At 37.2% G+C, this 17,399-nt stretch overlaps 1 protein-coding gene across 1 annotated transcript; it reads right to left on the reverse strand.

Annotated features, from left to right (window-relative positions):
* Window positions 1–14,193: 14,193 nt before the first annotated feature.
* Window positions 14,194–15,111, reverse strand: LOC101428993 (olfactory receptor 9G19-like). The gene has a single exon (XM_004471015.1). The coding sequence runs from the start codon at window positions 15,109–15,111 to the stop codon at window positions 14,194–14,196; it is 918 nt and encodes a 305-aa protein (XP_004471072.1).
* Between the last annotated feature and the right edge of the window lie 2,288 nt (window positions 15,112–17,399).

Here is a 17,399-nt window from a genome sequence, read left to right on the forward strand (position 1 = left end):
CAGGGGTATATCAACTCTCCAGCCCTGTGTTATAATGTTGTCCACATAGATTTTGATCATCTATCCCTCCCATCAGACATCATACTGGCCCATTATATTGATATCATGTTGATAGGACCCAGTGAGCAAAAAGTAGCAAAGACTCTAGACTTACTGGTAAGGCATTTGCATGGAGAGGATAGGAGATAAATCCAACAAAAATACAGTGTCCTTCCACCACAGTGAAATCAAATCTCTAGGTGTCCAGTGGTGTAGGTCATTTTAAGATATCCCTTCTGAAGTGAAGGATAAGCTCCTGCATCTGGCGCATCATAGGACCAAAAAAGAGGCACAATGCTTAGTTGGTCTCTTCGGATTTTGAAGACAACACATTCCCCATTTAGACATGCTATCCCAGCCCATTTACCAAGTGACCAGAAAATCTGCTACTTTAGTTTGAGGACTGGGACAAGAGGAGGCTCTGCAACAGGTCCTGGCTGCTGTGCAAGCTTCACTACCACTAGGGCCATATGATCCAGCAGATCTAATGATGTTGGAAGTTTCAGTGCCAAATAGAGATGCTGTCTGAAGCCTTTGACAGACCCCTGTAGGAGAATCACAATGTAAACCCTTAGGCTTTTGGATCAAAGCCCGGCCATCATCTGCAGATTGTTATTCTCCTTTTGAGAAACAGCTTTCGGCCTGCTACTGGGCCTTTGTAAAGACTGGACATCTAACCATGGGCCATCAAGTTACCATGAAACCTGAGTTGCCTGTCATGAGCTGGGTATTGTCAGATCCACCAAACCATGAAGTTGGGCATGCACAGCAGCACTCCATGATAAAATGGAAAAGGTATATATGAGATAGGTGCTGGAGTGGGTCCTAAAGGCACAAGTAAGTTACATGAGGAAGTAGCCCAAATGCCCTTGGTCATACCCTGCCATGTTACCTTCTCTTTTCCAGCCCACAGTTTTGGCCTCTTGGGGAGTCCCTTACAAGCAATTGAATAAGGCTGAGAAAACTTGGGCCTGGTTTACAGATGGCTCTGTACAAAATGCAGTTACCACATGAACGTGGACAACTGCAGCACTGCAGCCCCTTTCTGGGACATCACTGAAGGACAGTGGTGAGGGAAAATCCTCCCAGTAGGCAGAACTTTGAGCAGTGCACCTGGTTGTTCATTTTGCTTGGAAGAAGAAATGGCCAGAGGTGCATTTGTACACTGATTCATGGGCTGTTATCAATGGTTTGGCTGGATGTGCAGGGACTTGGAAGGAACATGATTGGAAAATGGGTGACAAGGAGGTCTGGGAAAGATGTATGTGGACTGACCTTTTTGAGTGGGCAAAAAACATGAAAATTTTTGTGTTCCACATGAATGCACACCAGGTGGTAACTTCAGTAGAGGAAGATTTTAATAATCAAATGGATAAGATGACCCATTCTTTGGCTAAGGTTCAGCCTCTTTCCCCAGCCACACCTGTCATTGCCCAGTGGGCTCATGAACAAAGTGGCTATGGAGGTAGGGATGGTGGTTATGCATGGGCTAAGCAACATGAACTTCCCCTTATCAAGGCTGGCTTGGCTACAGTCACTGCTGAGTGCCCAATCTGCCAACAACAGGGACCCACACACAGTCACCAATATGGCACAATTCCTTAAGTTTGGGTCATCCCACTTGGCAAAGAATTATGGCCAGCAGAAGTGCTTGCTGAGGGTAACACCAACATGGAATGGGTAGTGGAAGAAGGTAGTGATAGATACGAACTTCGATAATTTGACAAGTAACAGAAATGAGGACTGTAATGGTCATGAATCTTTCTTCCTTTTTTTGTTATGATTATGATTGTCTATGTACATAAAACAAATTTCTTTGTCTTCTTCCCCAAACTTTTCCCTTATCATATGACAACTTGTATCAGTTTCATGTCATATTTGAGGATGTCAAGTTTAAGATGTTTAAGAGTGAATATTACTCGAGAAATTGAACCCTATTCTGTAGGGAATTAATATGTTTCTGGTTGTACGCAGGAGAGTTGAACCTTGTTAGGCAGAAATATATATATATACATGTCTGTTACAGTTTTTACTTAGAGACTAAGAATGGTTTAAGGTGCTGTGTATGGTTGCCAAGTTGACAAGGGGTGGACTGTGGGGTTAGACTAATGTGTCAAACCACCCAGGTAATTTTGCCCAGTTGTTTGGTTAATCAAGCACTGGACTAACTGTAATACAAGGACATTTATGAACTTTATCTCCAGTGATTTTACTATATAGATAGCTGATTATATTTACATATATCAGAGAGATTGCCATTAGCAATGAATTATGCTGTATCCCATCAGTTGAATGCCTTAAAGGGTGAAATGATTCCAGCAATCAGGGAGAATTTCCCAGCTCATGTTTCAACAGCCAACATCTCCCAAAAACTCATCAAGGACCTTCATTGAACTTTCATTGGGTCCCCTTTATTGCCTGCAGAACCTGGACTTGTGCATCCTCACTGTCACATGAGACACTCTTATAAAATCTCTTACTAGTGATAGACATCTCCTATTGATTCTGTTTCCCTAGAGAACCCTGACTAATACAGCACTTATGGCTAATTACATTTATAATCAACTGAGTTTGCCTATAACAGTGAGAGACATCTTATCCAATCAGTTGAAGGTTTTAAGATGAGAAATGGTGATTTCAGCAGTCAGAAGAGAGACTTTCCATCTCTATTTCAGTTATTTCAGTCCACCAGATTTTCCTAGGGAATTCATTGAAAACCTTTATTGGATTTCCCAGCTTGCAGCCTGCCAGACAGAATTTGGACTTGTGCATTCCCCACAGCCACATGAGACTATTTTTATAAAAATCTCATAATATGTAAAGATATAGCCTATCAGTACTATTTCCCTAGAGAACACTGACTAATATATGGGTTGCGGAAAGAGGCTTTATAACTCCTCTCACATACCATATGTAAACTGCTATAGAATCATTATGGGAATAAAACAAAATTTTTGTGGGACCAGTAGTACCTGAAACACACAACTTACCAAATATTTGCAGCCACATTCTAAAATTCCAACATTCAAATTAAATAGTTCCAGAATCTTTCCAGTTTTTGGATCACAAGCGTATTAGATTCAAGGAATTCCTCATGGTTTTCCAGCTTGGGGGAATGGCTATCAAGACAATTAAACAAAACTATTCATTGAGAAAGTTGGGTCAATCTTATTTAATAAGACGCTACAAGTTTTGTTTGGAGATTGTGATACCCCATTGATAGATGAATTCAGTCATATACCCTTCACATTTTATGTTGAGTTTTGATGACCTCAAAAGAAAATATAATATATATACATGTACACCGCCTTTATATATTCTTATATATACCTTTAAATATTACTAAATGTATAGATATTGGTATTTCTTTAATGTACTGACATCTTTCATTTTCCCCTGTAGATCTATTCTTACACTTTTTTCATTCTGCTTTGTGCTCCAGAAGATCAACTTTTATGGATTGTATCAATTAATTTGGGGTAATGTAGGAGGAATTGAAAGGAAAAAAAAAAGATTGAGGTCACGGTTCTCAATCCAAGTCTCATTCCCTACAAAGATAGTGAGAGCCATAGCCACCTCTTGACCAAAGCCACAGTTTTAGTCCTTCTGCCAAGCACAATATCTTCTGATAATTCTGGTAACTTCTCTTTCCACATTCCCTTCAATCCTAGATATAGTAAAACTCCATAGCAAAGGACTATTGCATCTTTTAAAATTTTCCAATACTCTGTTCACAACTTCGTAATTGGTTCCTTTACTAATTCTTAAATTTTCCAATTTGAGTTGCCTGTGCTTCCTTACAGGATTCTGTGGATATAGTAGTGATATTAGGAATGGCCCTAGAATCAATCCATCAAAAAGGAATTCTGGGATTAATTTTTTCCCATATTTAAGGAGGATGCAGAAAAGTCTCTTATTGTATAAATAGATCACTGGTAATCCATAGCATGTAATAGCATCATAATTTAAATTATTCCCAGTGATGTTATTCATAAATGTAGGTAGACACCAAGGCACTGAAAGACCATTTGGTTAAGGTATGAATTACTACCATTATAAAATTGATTCTAAAAATTAGGGGTCTTCTGGATTGAATACTGTTAATATCCTATTGTGAATTTGAAAGGGCAATTGGAAACCTCCACTTGCACCATTGAAGGAGTTTCTAATTGCTGGTAGTCCTTTAAAAGATTTGTTTGAGGTCCAAGCTAGGACCTGATTGCAAGGACAGAAAAGTTGTAATACCAGTTAAATGCTAAAATTGTCAGAGGTTCTGTGACAGGCTGAGAGAATTGGTGGGAGGAAGAGTTGGGAACATAAAACATGTCATAAGGGTTTTAGGAAGTCAAGGATAAGACTAACAACAAAAACGCTTCCTGAAGAAGTAGTCCCTAACTTACCCTTACCTGCGGGAACCACCTTTACTCTGAATAAATATCTTTTAATGACTGCACTTAAGAAGTTGCCTGATAAATTCATACAATTCCTTTCAATATCCAGTACCACCACTCCACTTTTCCCATACAGTAAGGGGTCAAATATCAGCTAATCCAGATGAAGAAATCCAACTTGCTCTTAGAGTATATATACACTAAAGAGCTATAGGATGGTTTATATGTGACTGTGCATTCAGCGGAAACCAGAGGGATGATTTAATCTTCAAAATAAAGATAAGATGATATTCAGAAGTCATACCAAGGTATATATTAATATTCCTTGGTGAATACAGAATTCTACAAATAAATTTATGCCTCTGAAAATTAGCCTTATTTTTGGTATGGTCTTATTATTTACAGAGCTTGCAAATATATTTAGCAATTCCGCGGGTCATCTCAGTCAAGTTGTTCAATGTCTTGAAGACTAAGTCACTGTCTTATTCAAGAGGGTGCCATAATACCTCTCTGCCCACTTAACAAGCATCCAATGAGAATCAAATGCCTAATGATAATAGTTAGCACGTACTGAGCCTATACTATCTGCCTCATTATGTTTTAGGCACTGGACGTGTATTTTATCTTTTAATCTGTCCACCAAACCTATGAAATAGGCGGTACTGTTGTCCCATTTTACAGATGAGGAAAATGAGGCACAGACTGGTGAGGTAAATAGCATGAAACCTCTTGGCTACAAGTGGTGGAGCTAGGCATCTAACCTTATCCACTTCACCACTAGCTATATGGTTCCTGACAGTGTTTCATGATACTTGTCAACTGAGAAACTCACTGCTGATATCATTTTCTGTCATTTTCATCACTTCTTAAAAGTCACTAAATTATTTCTTATTTGCACTAGAACTTCTTAACGGTGGTTTGGAAGACTTGAAAATGAACTTGGAAATACTCTTTCCTGTTATTCTTGTTGAAAACATGACTGTAATTTCGCTTCTCTCTCTTCATTTCTGTTCTATCCTTCCCTTTTCCCTAGATTTGTTATTTTGGAATATTTAGTTTACCAGTTCACAGAATTATTTGATTTGAAAGCCTTGATTTATTAGGGTGGTAGACAAATGATTTTATCGGTTTCAATAAAAATATAGGAAAACTCTCTAAAACCTATTATATGATATTCAGTATTATTTGAAAGATTTTTTTTTTTTGCATAACAGTCTTTTCATGACCTGCAAGTTCTTAGTTCTTAAATGTCCTCCTATGATTCCCCTTTTTCTCTGGAACTAATTAGTCTTTACTGAAATTTTCTACTGGTATGTAAGTTCTCTGAGGGCATAGAGTATGTTGGTTATGTTTACCAGTTTATGTCTAGCTTTTGGCATGTACTAGATTATAAAAAAGATATTTTTGAAATGAAGAAATAAAAAGGAAAGTATAAGAGAATGAGAAAATGCATCAATGATTGACAACTTCTACTGGCAAATGTTCCTCTGCCAGCCTTTAAGTTTCCTTCTTATTCCATATCTCTCTCAATTGCTGCTTTTAATCTGCTAAGGCCTGGATGAAATTAGCCAAACATATTAACAGTATAAAAACCAAGAGTGAATAGGCACAAAGTGGGGGCTAAGGGGTCTCAGTGAATAGACCTTGTAACTTTGACTTGTCTGGAATCACTTTATTAATTATATTTTCCTGTAATGTGTATTATTAGAGAAGTGAATTCCACATAAATAAAGCATCATTGTGAGTTGCAGGGCTATTAATAATACTTGCTGTTATATGGATTGCTCCATAGGTGTAGATATTATCACAAATGCTTTACATACACTATTTGATTTAAACCTGAAAAAAAATCTGCATACTGTTTCTATCATTATGTTCATCTTTTGCATAAAGAAAGTGCCCAAGATCCCTCAATGTGGTAGCAGTGAAGCTGGAAGAATTTGAAATTAGTGTGCTCCATGACAATTTTTGTTGTTTTGTGGCATAGTGATTGTTCTTTAGGATGAAACCTAAGAAAGTGGCATTAAGATGCCACTGAAGAAGCACAAGCAGCTTTCCCTGTAGTCTAGAGGGGTATCACATGAAGGAGTGCCCTCCACTGCTTTCTACTTGTGTTTTGCATCAAGCTGCTCTGTTAGTTGTAGAACAAAACCAGAATCAGATGATTTGGGAGCAGATGGAATATAAGGTTTTGAATAATAAATGAGGCTTGGAAAGATTATGAAAAGGCCAAAAAGAATTCCATCTGAGAAAAGAAAATTCTATCTGATTCATTTTACTGTTTGAGTTTGCTATTCTTATCTCATCTGGAGAATATTTCTCCAAAAGCAGAAGAAAACATTTCTATTTGTAATAAAAATGATATACTCATAATATAAATGGAGAACAAGATTTCTCCTTTCTTGTTTTGTGTTTCCAACTCTGTGATATATAGACCATTTGATTTTGTCTTCAAGTGAGAGGATGGTTATGTGAGATGTTGACGGCCTGAAAAATAGATTGTTGCTTTATCCAATGATATGATTCTTCACAACACCTTTACCAAACATTCCTCACTGCTTTTGAGCTAATGGTAAAATTTATAAATCTATATATCTCAGACTATGAAGTATCACCATGTCTGATCTGGAAAGATTTCATGACTCACCAATTGGTATTGGCAATAATTTGGAAATATTTACAAGGAAGGATTATAGGAGCAAAGGACAGAGAAAAAATGATTCAGTTTGAGTGTGAAAATGAATAGAGTTGATGGCAGTACATTGTTAATGGGGTCATCAGCATCCTTGTAAAACTGTTGTGGTTACCAAAAGTACGCTAGAGATGATGGGAAGCTTCAGTGGAATTGGATTCCCAAAAAGATAGCAGAGAGGTGGAAGTATGTAACCCCCAGTGACAAGACAGTAGTAATTATCAAGAAAAACCACAAAGTCAAGTTTGTAATCAATATGTTTTCTTGTGCAGACTTTTGTAGCAATGACTCATGGATCAAATGGTTCCTAAGGAATTGAATAGATGGGAAATCAACTTATTTGTCAATTTTCTTACAATGAAGAAATATTCCATTTTTATTTGGCTGAAAACTAACTCATGTTGTCCCAGTAGAGAATCATAACCTCTATTGAATTCTCTGAACTTAGCCAGTTTATATTCTAGACTCTTTGACTGAGGAAGGACCATAAGCCAAAGTGTATACCGTACATCTTTCTCAAAGAATTTTCTAGGACAGGTTGCAGCTAATATTCAGAGAAATATTTAGTCCTTCCCCAAGTTAGTGTTTACTGATTCTTAACTGCCACTGATTTCTAGTGATTGAAAAACACCACTGATATCCACACTCTGGATTATTGCTAATATTTTTGGCCTGAGTGCATCTATCAGTGGGCCCATTAGGACCAGATACATAAGCTGTCTTTATTTACTCAGATGCAGATATATCAATTAGATATGTATTTAATAGTTTCAATCAGAATTTTCATATTAAGTCTCTTTCTCTGATCCTTAGAATGAGGAAAATTGTTCAAAAGATCAACTAGAATTCCCTAAAATTGCTCCCTGTAGAGACCCTTTGCCAAGATAATGAACAAAATGAAACCCTGCATCCCTAGGGAGAAGGTGCAGAGGTTAGTGTTTTCTTCAAACACTTGTTTGAATGACACATCTATGCACATTCAAAGCAATAACTTGACTTGTGTTTGTGCAAATCCCCTTATTTAGTGAGGTATTTCCCTGCTAAGGGTGTTGATGATATTCAAGTACAGGGGACAACTGCCATGGAGAATGTACTCATTGGTCTTGATGGATGTTGAGGTTGTAGCTTTTTGTGGTAATCATATTTAACTCATTTAAATCCTCAAAAACTATGCAATTGAACAGGCTCAAGATAGTGTTAAGCAGTTTCAGTCTTTGAAGGATAAGCAATGTACCTTGAGGTTACTGGGTTTGCAGAGTAACTTGAGAGACAGGCACATTTTAGTCAATAGTGGAAATCTTTGACAATGTATAGATGTTCATTGTGCCTTTGATATACTATCATTTTCCTGGAGGACTGGTGACCCACTAGACTAGTAGGTTGATTAGATTAGACTAAATCCTGCTAATCTAAAATGGCAATTTTTTAGACATATTTGCTCTATGTATCCATTTTATCACTGCCTTTTTCCTGTCATCATTTCTAGATGTAGACTTTATAATGCCACATTCAACAGCACAGTATCCCACCAGACATTAACTGGGGTTGATGAATTCATGATATGGCAAAGATTAGCAACCAGGCCTCTTGTCTACTGAATTCATTTATTTTACTATTATCCCAACATCAAAAAGTAATAGGTTTGATATAATTATAGAATACATAGAGGAAGGCTCAGTAGTGATTTTTGAGGTTTCTCCAATTGTGGTATATGCTTTATATAATGGCAGACAATGTATGATGCCATCTTTCCTTATCGAGAACTAGCTAAGAAGGAGCTAAGGGTATCAAGCAGACATGTTTCTTGCAGTGGCTGGGAAAATGAGCCTTGCAGATTTCCAAATACAAAGAGTATAATTGACCAGAGGACTTAGATGTTGAGCTCTGAAATGATTTCCACATCAAATGCATGCTTCCCACAGCCTGTTGCCAGCCAATGAGTGAGTATGGCAGGGATACAAATGCAGGCTTGTTTCTTGTAGACACTAAACTCCTCTCGCAGATGACCTTGACTCACGGACTTTCCACTAACTTGCTGAACTATCTTTAGACTACACAATAATCTAGGATGCTTGTATCCATCCTTCCATCCCTTGCTCCTTCATTTGGTGTCAGACTTGCATATTGTTCTGATGCCACTCCTGGACATTTTTATCTCCTTTCCAATTTGTCCTGAATAAATTTGTTTCCCCTAATCAAATCTTTGCACATTTAATCCCATCCTGTTGTTTATTCTAGGAGATCCCAGAATTACACAGTCTCTTTTATTTTACATAAAATGGCTTATAGAATTGTGTTTCCTTTCACAATAATCTTAGCCTCATTGAATTAAGAAACCTATTCATTTAAGGGAGGAATACTTCTCCAAAGGAACATTATCAATGTTTTGATAAAGGAGTCTAAGGATCCTCACTGGCCATATTGGAATCTTCCTGCACTGAACCAGCAGAGATCGCTCTACTGAGCAGGGTCATTGATCCCAATAATCAAGGGGAAATAAGTATGTACTATAAAAATGTTCCAGGAAAGCTATGTTTTGAATCTGGGTATTTAACCATGTATCTCTTAATACCCCTTTAGTCCTCCCTTTCAAAGGAAACATACAAACACTCAATAAAAACAAGATGGAATATTGTTGGAATATTTTATCAGTTAAATATCCCCAACTCAGCTGAGATATTGGGAAAGAATGAATAGACCAGAACCATGAAGTAGGCAGGTAGACAACAATTAGTATTTGTTATTAGTTATAGGTAGACATAGTAGTAGTTATAGTTTTGTATATCTCAGCTATATAGATCCATGTTTCTTCACTTCCTTTGGTTTTTTGTTCAGACACAAAGCTGACTATGCATGCAAGAACCATTATAAAGTAATTTGGAGGATAGCAAGAAGCCTGAAATCCAGAAATTCTCCTGGCCTGTCATCTATTCTGTGAAAGACCACCAAGAGTTTTTCATTTTCTATGTAGAAGATTATTTTCATAAGATTTTTGTATGGACACCCATAAACATTTTTACTTTGTATCAAGTTTAATTCATTAAACTCATAAACCACTTTCTCTTGAGGTTTTAAATTTCATTTATTATAATTAGAGTCACTAAATTCATAGTGAATTTATATGTCAATTTCAAATTAATATGGCAGCTTCTTTTGAATGCTCTAAAATTGTAAATAATAGATGAAATATTTCCAATACAGTGATTAAAAACATATTGTTAAATTTACATTTACACATATTCTAAAGTTTTTTTTTCTTTTTTTGTCTTTATTTATTTTTTTAATGTTACATTAAAAAAAATATGAGATCTGATATACCCCCCACCCCCCTCACCTCACTCCTCCCCCTGTAACAACAACCTCCTCCATCATCATGAGACATTCATTGCGTTTGGTGAATACATCTCTGAGCACTCTGCACCTCATGGTCAATGGTTCACACCATAGCCCACACTCTCCTACAGTCCACCCAGTGGGCCATGGGAGGACATACAATTTCCAGTAACTGTCCCCACAGCACCATCCAGGAAAAGTCTAAGTCCCGAAAATGCCCCCACATCACATCTCTTCCTCCCTCTCCCTAACTCCAGCAGCCACCATGGCCACTTTCTCCAGACCAATGTCACATTTTCTTCGATTACTAATCACAATAGTTCATGAATAGAATATCAGTAAGTCCACTCCAATCCATACTCTATTCCTCCATCCTGTGGATTCTGGAATGGTTGTGTCCACTCCACATCTATATCAAGAGGGGGCTTAGATTCCACATGGATGCTGGATGCAATTCTCCTGCTTTCAGTTGTAGGCACTCTTGGCTCCCTGGTGTGGTGGTTGACCTTCTTCACCTCCATCTTAGGTGAGTGGGGTAAGTCCAATAAACCAGAGTGTAGGAGTTGCAAGTCTGTTGAGGCTCAGGGACTGGCTATCACATGGTCAGTCCAGAGATTCAGGTCCCCTGGGTATACACTAAACCCCAGCACCAACCACAGGTCCAGTAAAAATAACAGGAGAGGCTTGTGAACAAAGATCACATCTGAGTCCAGTTCCATCACACGGAAACACAGACTCCAAAGTAGGGCCAGCTGACATGGCATTGAACTCCATCTGCCATGACCATAGAACCTGTGCATCTCTGTAGCCCTCAGAAGAACCAATACCTGAGGTATCTACTTCATCTGTCTCTGGGACTCTGCTGAGGTGTGCATAAGGGCAACCCCTCTGATCTTGGCTCTTTTTGGAGACTCATAGCCATATAAACTCATTTGTCCTTCCCATTTCCCCCTTTTATTCAGGTCAAAAAGCATTTTTAACTCCTGGTATTATATGTAGACTGAGATATTCTGCTGGTCTGAGTTGACCCTTTTATTCAAGGTCATTTTCTAGTTACATCATCAGCTGGTACTTGGTAGTAATCCCTCAGCGCCGGGGAGACTCATCACTGGGAGTCATGCCCCACGCTGGGGGGAAGGCAACACATTTACATGCTGACTTTGGCTTCTAGACTGGCCACATTTGAGCAACACAGAGGCTCTCAGGAGGTAACTCTTAGGCACCCTGCAGCTCTAGGCCTTGTTCTTATTTCAGGTGCACAGGCTCACAAGCACAGTCACTAGTATCAAGGGCTCATTGTTGGACCTTCCTTTTTTTTTTTTTTTTTTGGTCTTTGCCATTGCAGTTGGGGGATTGTTGCTGTCCCTTTAGGGAATGTGATAGAGCTCCCCTGACTAGGAACTCAGCAGTCCCTCAGTTGTTGTTTTTAATTGTAACCACTATGAAAATATCCAAATATTTGTATGTACCCTGGATATATGCCCTGGAGAACTCCCTGCCAACCATGTGTCCCCTGTCAATAATATCCCACACCAGTATTCCTCCCCTGCCATTGTTGAGCCTCTCTGTGATCCAAAGCTTCTTCAAAAATGAAGCCCAAAAATTGTATTGATGCCATATATTTAATTATATATTGATGAACAAAGTGTTTGTCTTTGTCTTCCTAAGATTATTATCAGCATTCCTTTACTATAGTTTTTGTGTTAGAGACATGATCCAGAGCTGAGATAACATTTTCAGATACCAAATAATATGAATATATACTTAGGCCAGGAAAATGTATATTGATTCTTGTTTGGAGAACGACACTTAGTTTCTTCTCCTAAAATGATTAAAATACGAATCCTTGGTTATCAGTTTGAGCTTCCTTTTTATACTTAGATTTCAAAGTTTATGATAACAAAGTGTCTTAAATATAACTTTACATCACTTTTACTTTTAGTAACTGATGTTTACCTCTGGTTTATGCATTTTATAGCTTCTTTTGATGACACTAAGTATTCTGATACTGTAACTTACTGATTTAATCTGTTAATATTGTTTAAAAAGAATGTATTTTTATAAGAATTTGAATATCAGTTGTTTAAAATACAGCGATCACAGCTTTTAGAAAATGATTAAATTGGTATAAATAGATTTTACCTTTCGGGACATTCATCTAAATCAAAAATTTTAAAATTGTATTGCTTCTATTGGGTTTCTATTAGGTTATTGCATTTCAAAACTGATACTGAACATATCCTAGGATCCACTCTCCAGATAGTGTGTATGGCCAGCCATCCCAACAGGTCCTTCTTGTTCTGTCTGGCAAACCTAATTTTTCTGGGACTACTTGGCTAACTAACAGATCATTGCATTTTTTCCTTTACTGTTTACTCAGATAGGAACAAGGACTTATTTGTAATTCATAAATATAAATTATATTACCGTTGTCTTTCTTTCAAAAGTCAATCAAACTAGCAGGAAACCAATCATGACTGCTGCATTCTTTTTCTTATATCCCCACCTGTCCATATTTTCTACAAAAAATTTTCACTTTTGAATAACATTTATCCATAGACTTTCATTTCTCAGCTTGTTTAATTTTACCGTAGTTGTTATCTGCCTTGTCATTATAACTTTGTTTTGGTGTTCAGAAAGTCACGATTTGGATAACAGACATGATTGTAAAATGGGCTCAGATAAAATACTGCACATGTCCATATAATAATTGATGAAAATAAAAACAGAAGGAAACTTAACAGATTTTTCCTTAATGGAAGAACATATATAACATGAATATATGGGTAAAATCATGTCTTCTGAGTCAATGAATCATTGAGGTGATTCATTACTTCTCCTGGATCTCTTTGGTAACACTTCTGGAGACTAAAGCACATCTAAAAAGATTTTTAGATAACGAGAAGGGAATAGAAATTGATGAGCATCATCTAGTTATTGATAACACGAAAATATTAAAAACGAATTCAGCAAGTTTGTTCCAATTTCCAGGACTATAAAGATACAGTCTGCCCAAATTCACTGATAATAAGGAGAGTAAACTGTTTCATCACCTTTATTTAGTATGAAAAGGTTTTCTTTCTTTTGTTTTTTTAATTTTTTTTTTGTTGGTGGGTTCATACCTTCTGAATCTATTTTGCACCAAGATTATTCCGAGTGCTACTGGATCTGTGTGCTAATGGTCTGGGGGATAGATCTTAGGTCTATTGAATGCCATGTGTCAGGGTGGAAAATTCTATAACATTATAAGAATCATTTACCATGATGTACTATACAATGGGAGCAAAACTTGAGATAAAAATAACCTGATCAACGTGAAAAGAAAGTGCAGCCTGCCCAGGAATGGCGCCGCCCACACTTCCTGTGCCGCTGAGGACAACAGAAGCGGACAAAAGAAACAAAAGCAGACAAAGAAACAAGACGCAACAAATAGACACCAAGAACAGACAACCAGGGGAGGGGGGGAAATTAAATAAATAAATAAATCTTTAAAAAAAAAAATAACCTGATCAAAAATGTGTTTACATATTCTTAGAGGCAGAGAATCAATGTATTTCAAGAATTTATAGAAAGTCTCTTTCACATCCTTATTCTTCAGACTACACATCATAAGGTTCAAAATTCTGTAACTTTATAATAATCCTTGATAAGGATGGACCACAATGGCAACTCTACCTAAGATAAGAGTAACTGGATTAAAACTGTGCTTCTATTTTCTTAGAGGTAGAGAATCTATACTTATTTCAAGAGTTTATTGAGAGCTTCTTTCACATCCTTATTCCTCAGACTATAGATCATGGGGTTCAACATGGGAAATACCACAGTGTAAAATGTAGAAGCTATTTTGTCCCTCTCCAATGAATAACTAGATCGGGGGCGAGCATATGTGTAGAGAATAGAGCCATAGAATAAGGTGACAGAGATCAAGTGGGATGAGCAGGTAGAGAATGCTTTGAGGCGGCCCTGGGTGGAGCGGATCCTCATGATGATGACTATGATGAAGAGGTAGGAGGCCAGTATGAACACAGTGGGGGCAATGACATTGGAGCCCAAGAGAAAGAAAAGCACAGCCTGATAGCTATCCTTCCTGCCACAAGCAAGCTTTACTAGAGGAGGCAAATCACAGAAGAAGTCATCAATGATGTTATCACCACAGAATTTCAAGGCAAAAGTTCTTTTGGTGATGATGGAAGAGCTAATAAAGCCTCCAAGATATGAAGCTGCTACCAAAAATATGCATAGCTTTATGGACATTGCCTGGGAATAAAACAATGGCTTTGAGATGGCCACATAGCGGTCATAAGCCATGGCAGCCAACAGGAAACACTCACTATAGGCCAGCCCAGCAGAGAATAAGAACTGAGCTACACAGCCAGCAAAGGAAATGCTCTTGTCTTCAGAGATGCAAGTCACTAGAATTTTTGGAGTGTACACGGAAGAATACCAGAGATCCAGAAAAGACAGGTTCCCAATGAAAAAATACATGGGTGTGTGGAGCCGGGAGTCCTTACAGATTAACAGCATGAGAGTGGTATTTCCCACCAGCGTCACAGAGTATACTCCAAGGAACACCACAAACAGGACAAGCTGCACCACAGGGTCTGTGGTGAAGCCCACCAGGATGAACTGTGTCACGGTGTGATTGGCCCCCTCCATGGCTATAAGGAATTTCACCTAAGAGGAGAGAAAATGATGTTCATCTTGAATCACTGTGAGGAATAAACTGACAAAATGATAAATAAATAACATCATACCACTTGTAATTCTAGAAATTAAAATGAACCGATCACTACAAAGTGTTCAAGTTTGAAATTTTTTTTCAATTTGCAACAATCATTCAGATATTACAATTACATATTCAAATTAAAAATTTCTGAGTTACTCAAATTTTTTTTTTCTCATTGGTATTACTGTTCAAACAAATAAAGTAAAAATATGGAAATTCCTGTTTTCTCACGTTGTAATCGTGGTTTTGGAATATGGCTATGTAACTCAATATTCCATCTGATAATCAGAAATCTGCCCAACCTCTTCCAAATTCTCTCTATATAGAACTAAAATATTTTAATGAAATTTATACGCTATAATATACCTAGAAACAGCACAATTACAATTGACTTAAGGGGACATTCCAGTCACACTAACTTCCTATAAAGTGAACTCACTTTGTAGTCAAATAAACAGAAACCACGGTAAATATGAGTATTATACTTAGCAAGCCCTTCCTCTTGGAACCAAGGGAAACAGTCTCTTCATACTATATTTCTCATTCTAGCATTGAGTTGACTTTTTCTGAATAAAATATAGAATAATGGAAGATTGTTATAATTTGGCTTTGTCTTCTATAATCCCTTAATGATGCCCTTCTTATGATCCAGTGATTACCATGCAGCTAAATCCAATAGTCAAATATCAATCCTCATCTTGTTTGAACTCTATGCAACATTTGATACAGTTTATCACACTCTCCAGCTGGATAACACTCACTTCCTTAGATTCCTTCTACTTCTCTTGCTTCTTGTTCTCAGCATTATTGGTTCAAACTTTGAATTTTGAAGTGCCCTCATCAACCCTTGAACCTCTTCTCTTTTCAATTACATTCACTCCCTGGTGATCCCATCAGGTCCAATGACTTTAAATGTTCTTTATTTGTGAGTAAGCCATGGTTTTCTATCACCTAACCACTTCTCTGCCTTGAGGTCCAGAACCATGAGTCTGTACACCTCTTGACATCTCTTAATTGGTATTTACTGGGCATTTCATGCAAAATTGAGTTCCTGACAATCCTTAGACGGGGTGAGTCAGTTTTCAATATGGAGCCAGAGTGGGCCTGCTAAAATGCCATTTGATTCCTGTTACTCTGGTGCTCTGAACCCTCTAGTGACTTCTCAATTTATTCAGAATAAATCCCAAAATCATCCCAAAAATGTCAAAGCTCTGTAAGTCCTGGCCCTTATATCTCTGATCTTGACTCCCACTATTCTCCCCATTACTCTTTGCTACATTCCAGCCATGGTGTCCTCCATTCTCTTCCTAGAATACAGAGAGCAGGTTCATGTTCTTTGTAGTTACTCCTCCATATTTCTGATCTTTTCCCAGGTGTATCATCATAACTCCCTCCCATATATTTTCTTTTTTAATTGTTTATAATTTTACTTCTTTTAGGTTCTCCCCTATCTGCTACATTGGAATTGACTTATCTAACATCTCTTATAGCCTTTCCCTCTTTTATAATTTTCCCCAGTACTGTTCATGAGGTAATAATGCACACATTCCATTTCTATATTTAAATTGTTTTCTTTCCCCTTCACTATAATATGGTCTCCCCCATGTGATTTTGATGGGAAACATATATGAGTCCACTATTTATCTCATATTCATTAGTAGATTTATTATAAGGTTACTTTGGCTGCTTATTTCAAATGAATCACAATACAAAATATGAGTGTTTTTTTATGATTGGACAAAAGCTTTAAAACATGGAATCTCTGAGGACTAAAAGGGACTTTCTATGGGAAAAAGCTGGAAGCAATTGGACATAGACTCAGTTCTATCTGACTCTAATGATCCCTCATTCTCATAATAATACCGAAATTTTATCACTTACAAAAATTACAGGAAAGGATTTTGAACACTGTATTCTGAACTATACACTGGTTTGATCTTTCACATGAATTATTTCTTGTATTCCTTATAATACTCATCATAATTAGGTTTACAGATTAATAACAATGACTTTACAGATGACCAAGTTGATATTTAATAAGTAACTAGGAGTTAAACAGTTAGTAAGTGGTAGTGCTTTCTACAGAGACTTAGTACAGAACCACAAAGCCACCTCTTTCTTATTTTATAGTAGTTTATTAGTTGCTGGTAGAGTCCATGGTTCACTTTCTTTTTGGTTAAAACTTCTTAATTCAAAACCAGTATGATACTTAATTCAA

The sequence above is a fragment of the Dasypus novemcinctus genome, chromosome 10 (genome assembly GCF_030445035.2).
Source record: "Dasypus novemcinctus isolate mDasNov1 chromosome 10, mDasNov1.1.hap2, whole genome shotgun sequence".
Lineage (NCBI taxonomy): Eukaryota > Metazoa > Chordata > Mammalia > Cingulata > Dasypodidae > Dasypus > Dasypus novemcinctus.

Coding starts and splice junctions, on each gene's coding strand:
- LOC101428993 (XM_004471015.1), bottom strand. CDS start 15,111: ATGGAGGGGGCCAATCACACCGTGACACAGTTCATCCTGGTGGGCTTC.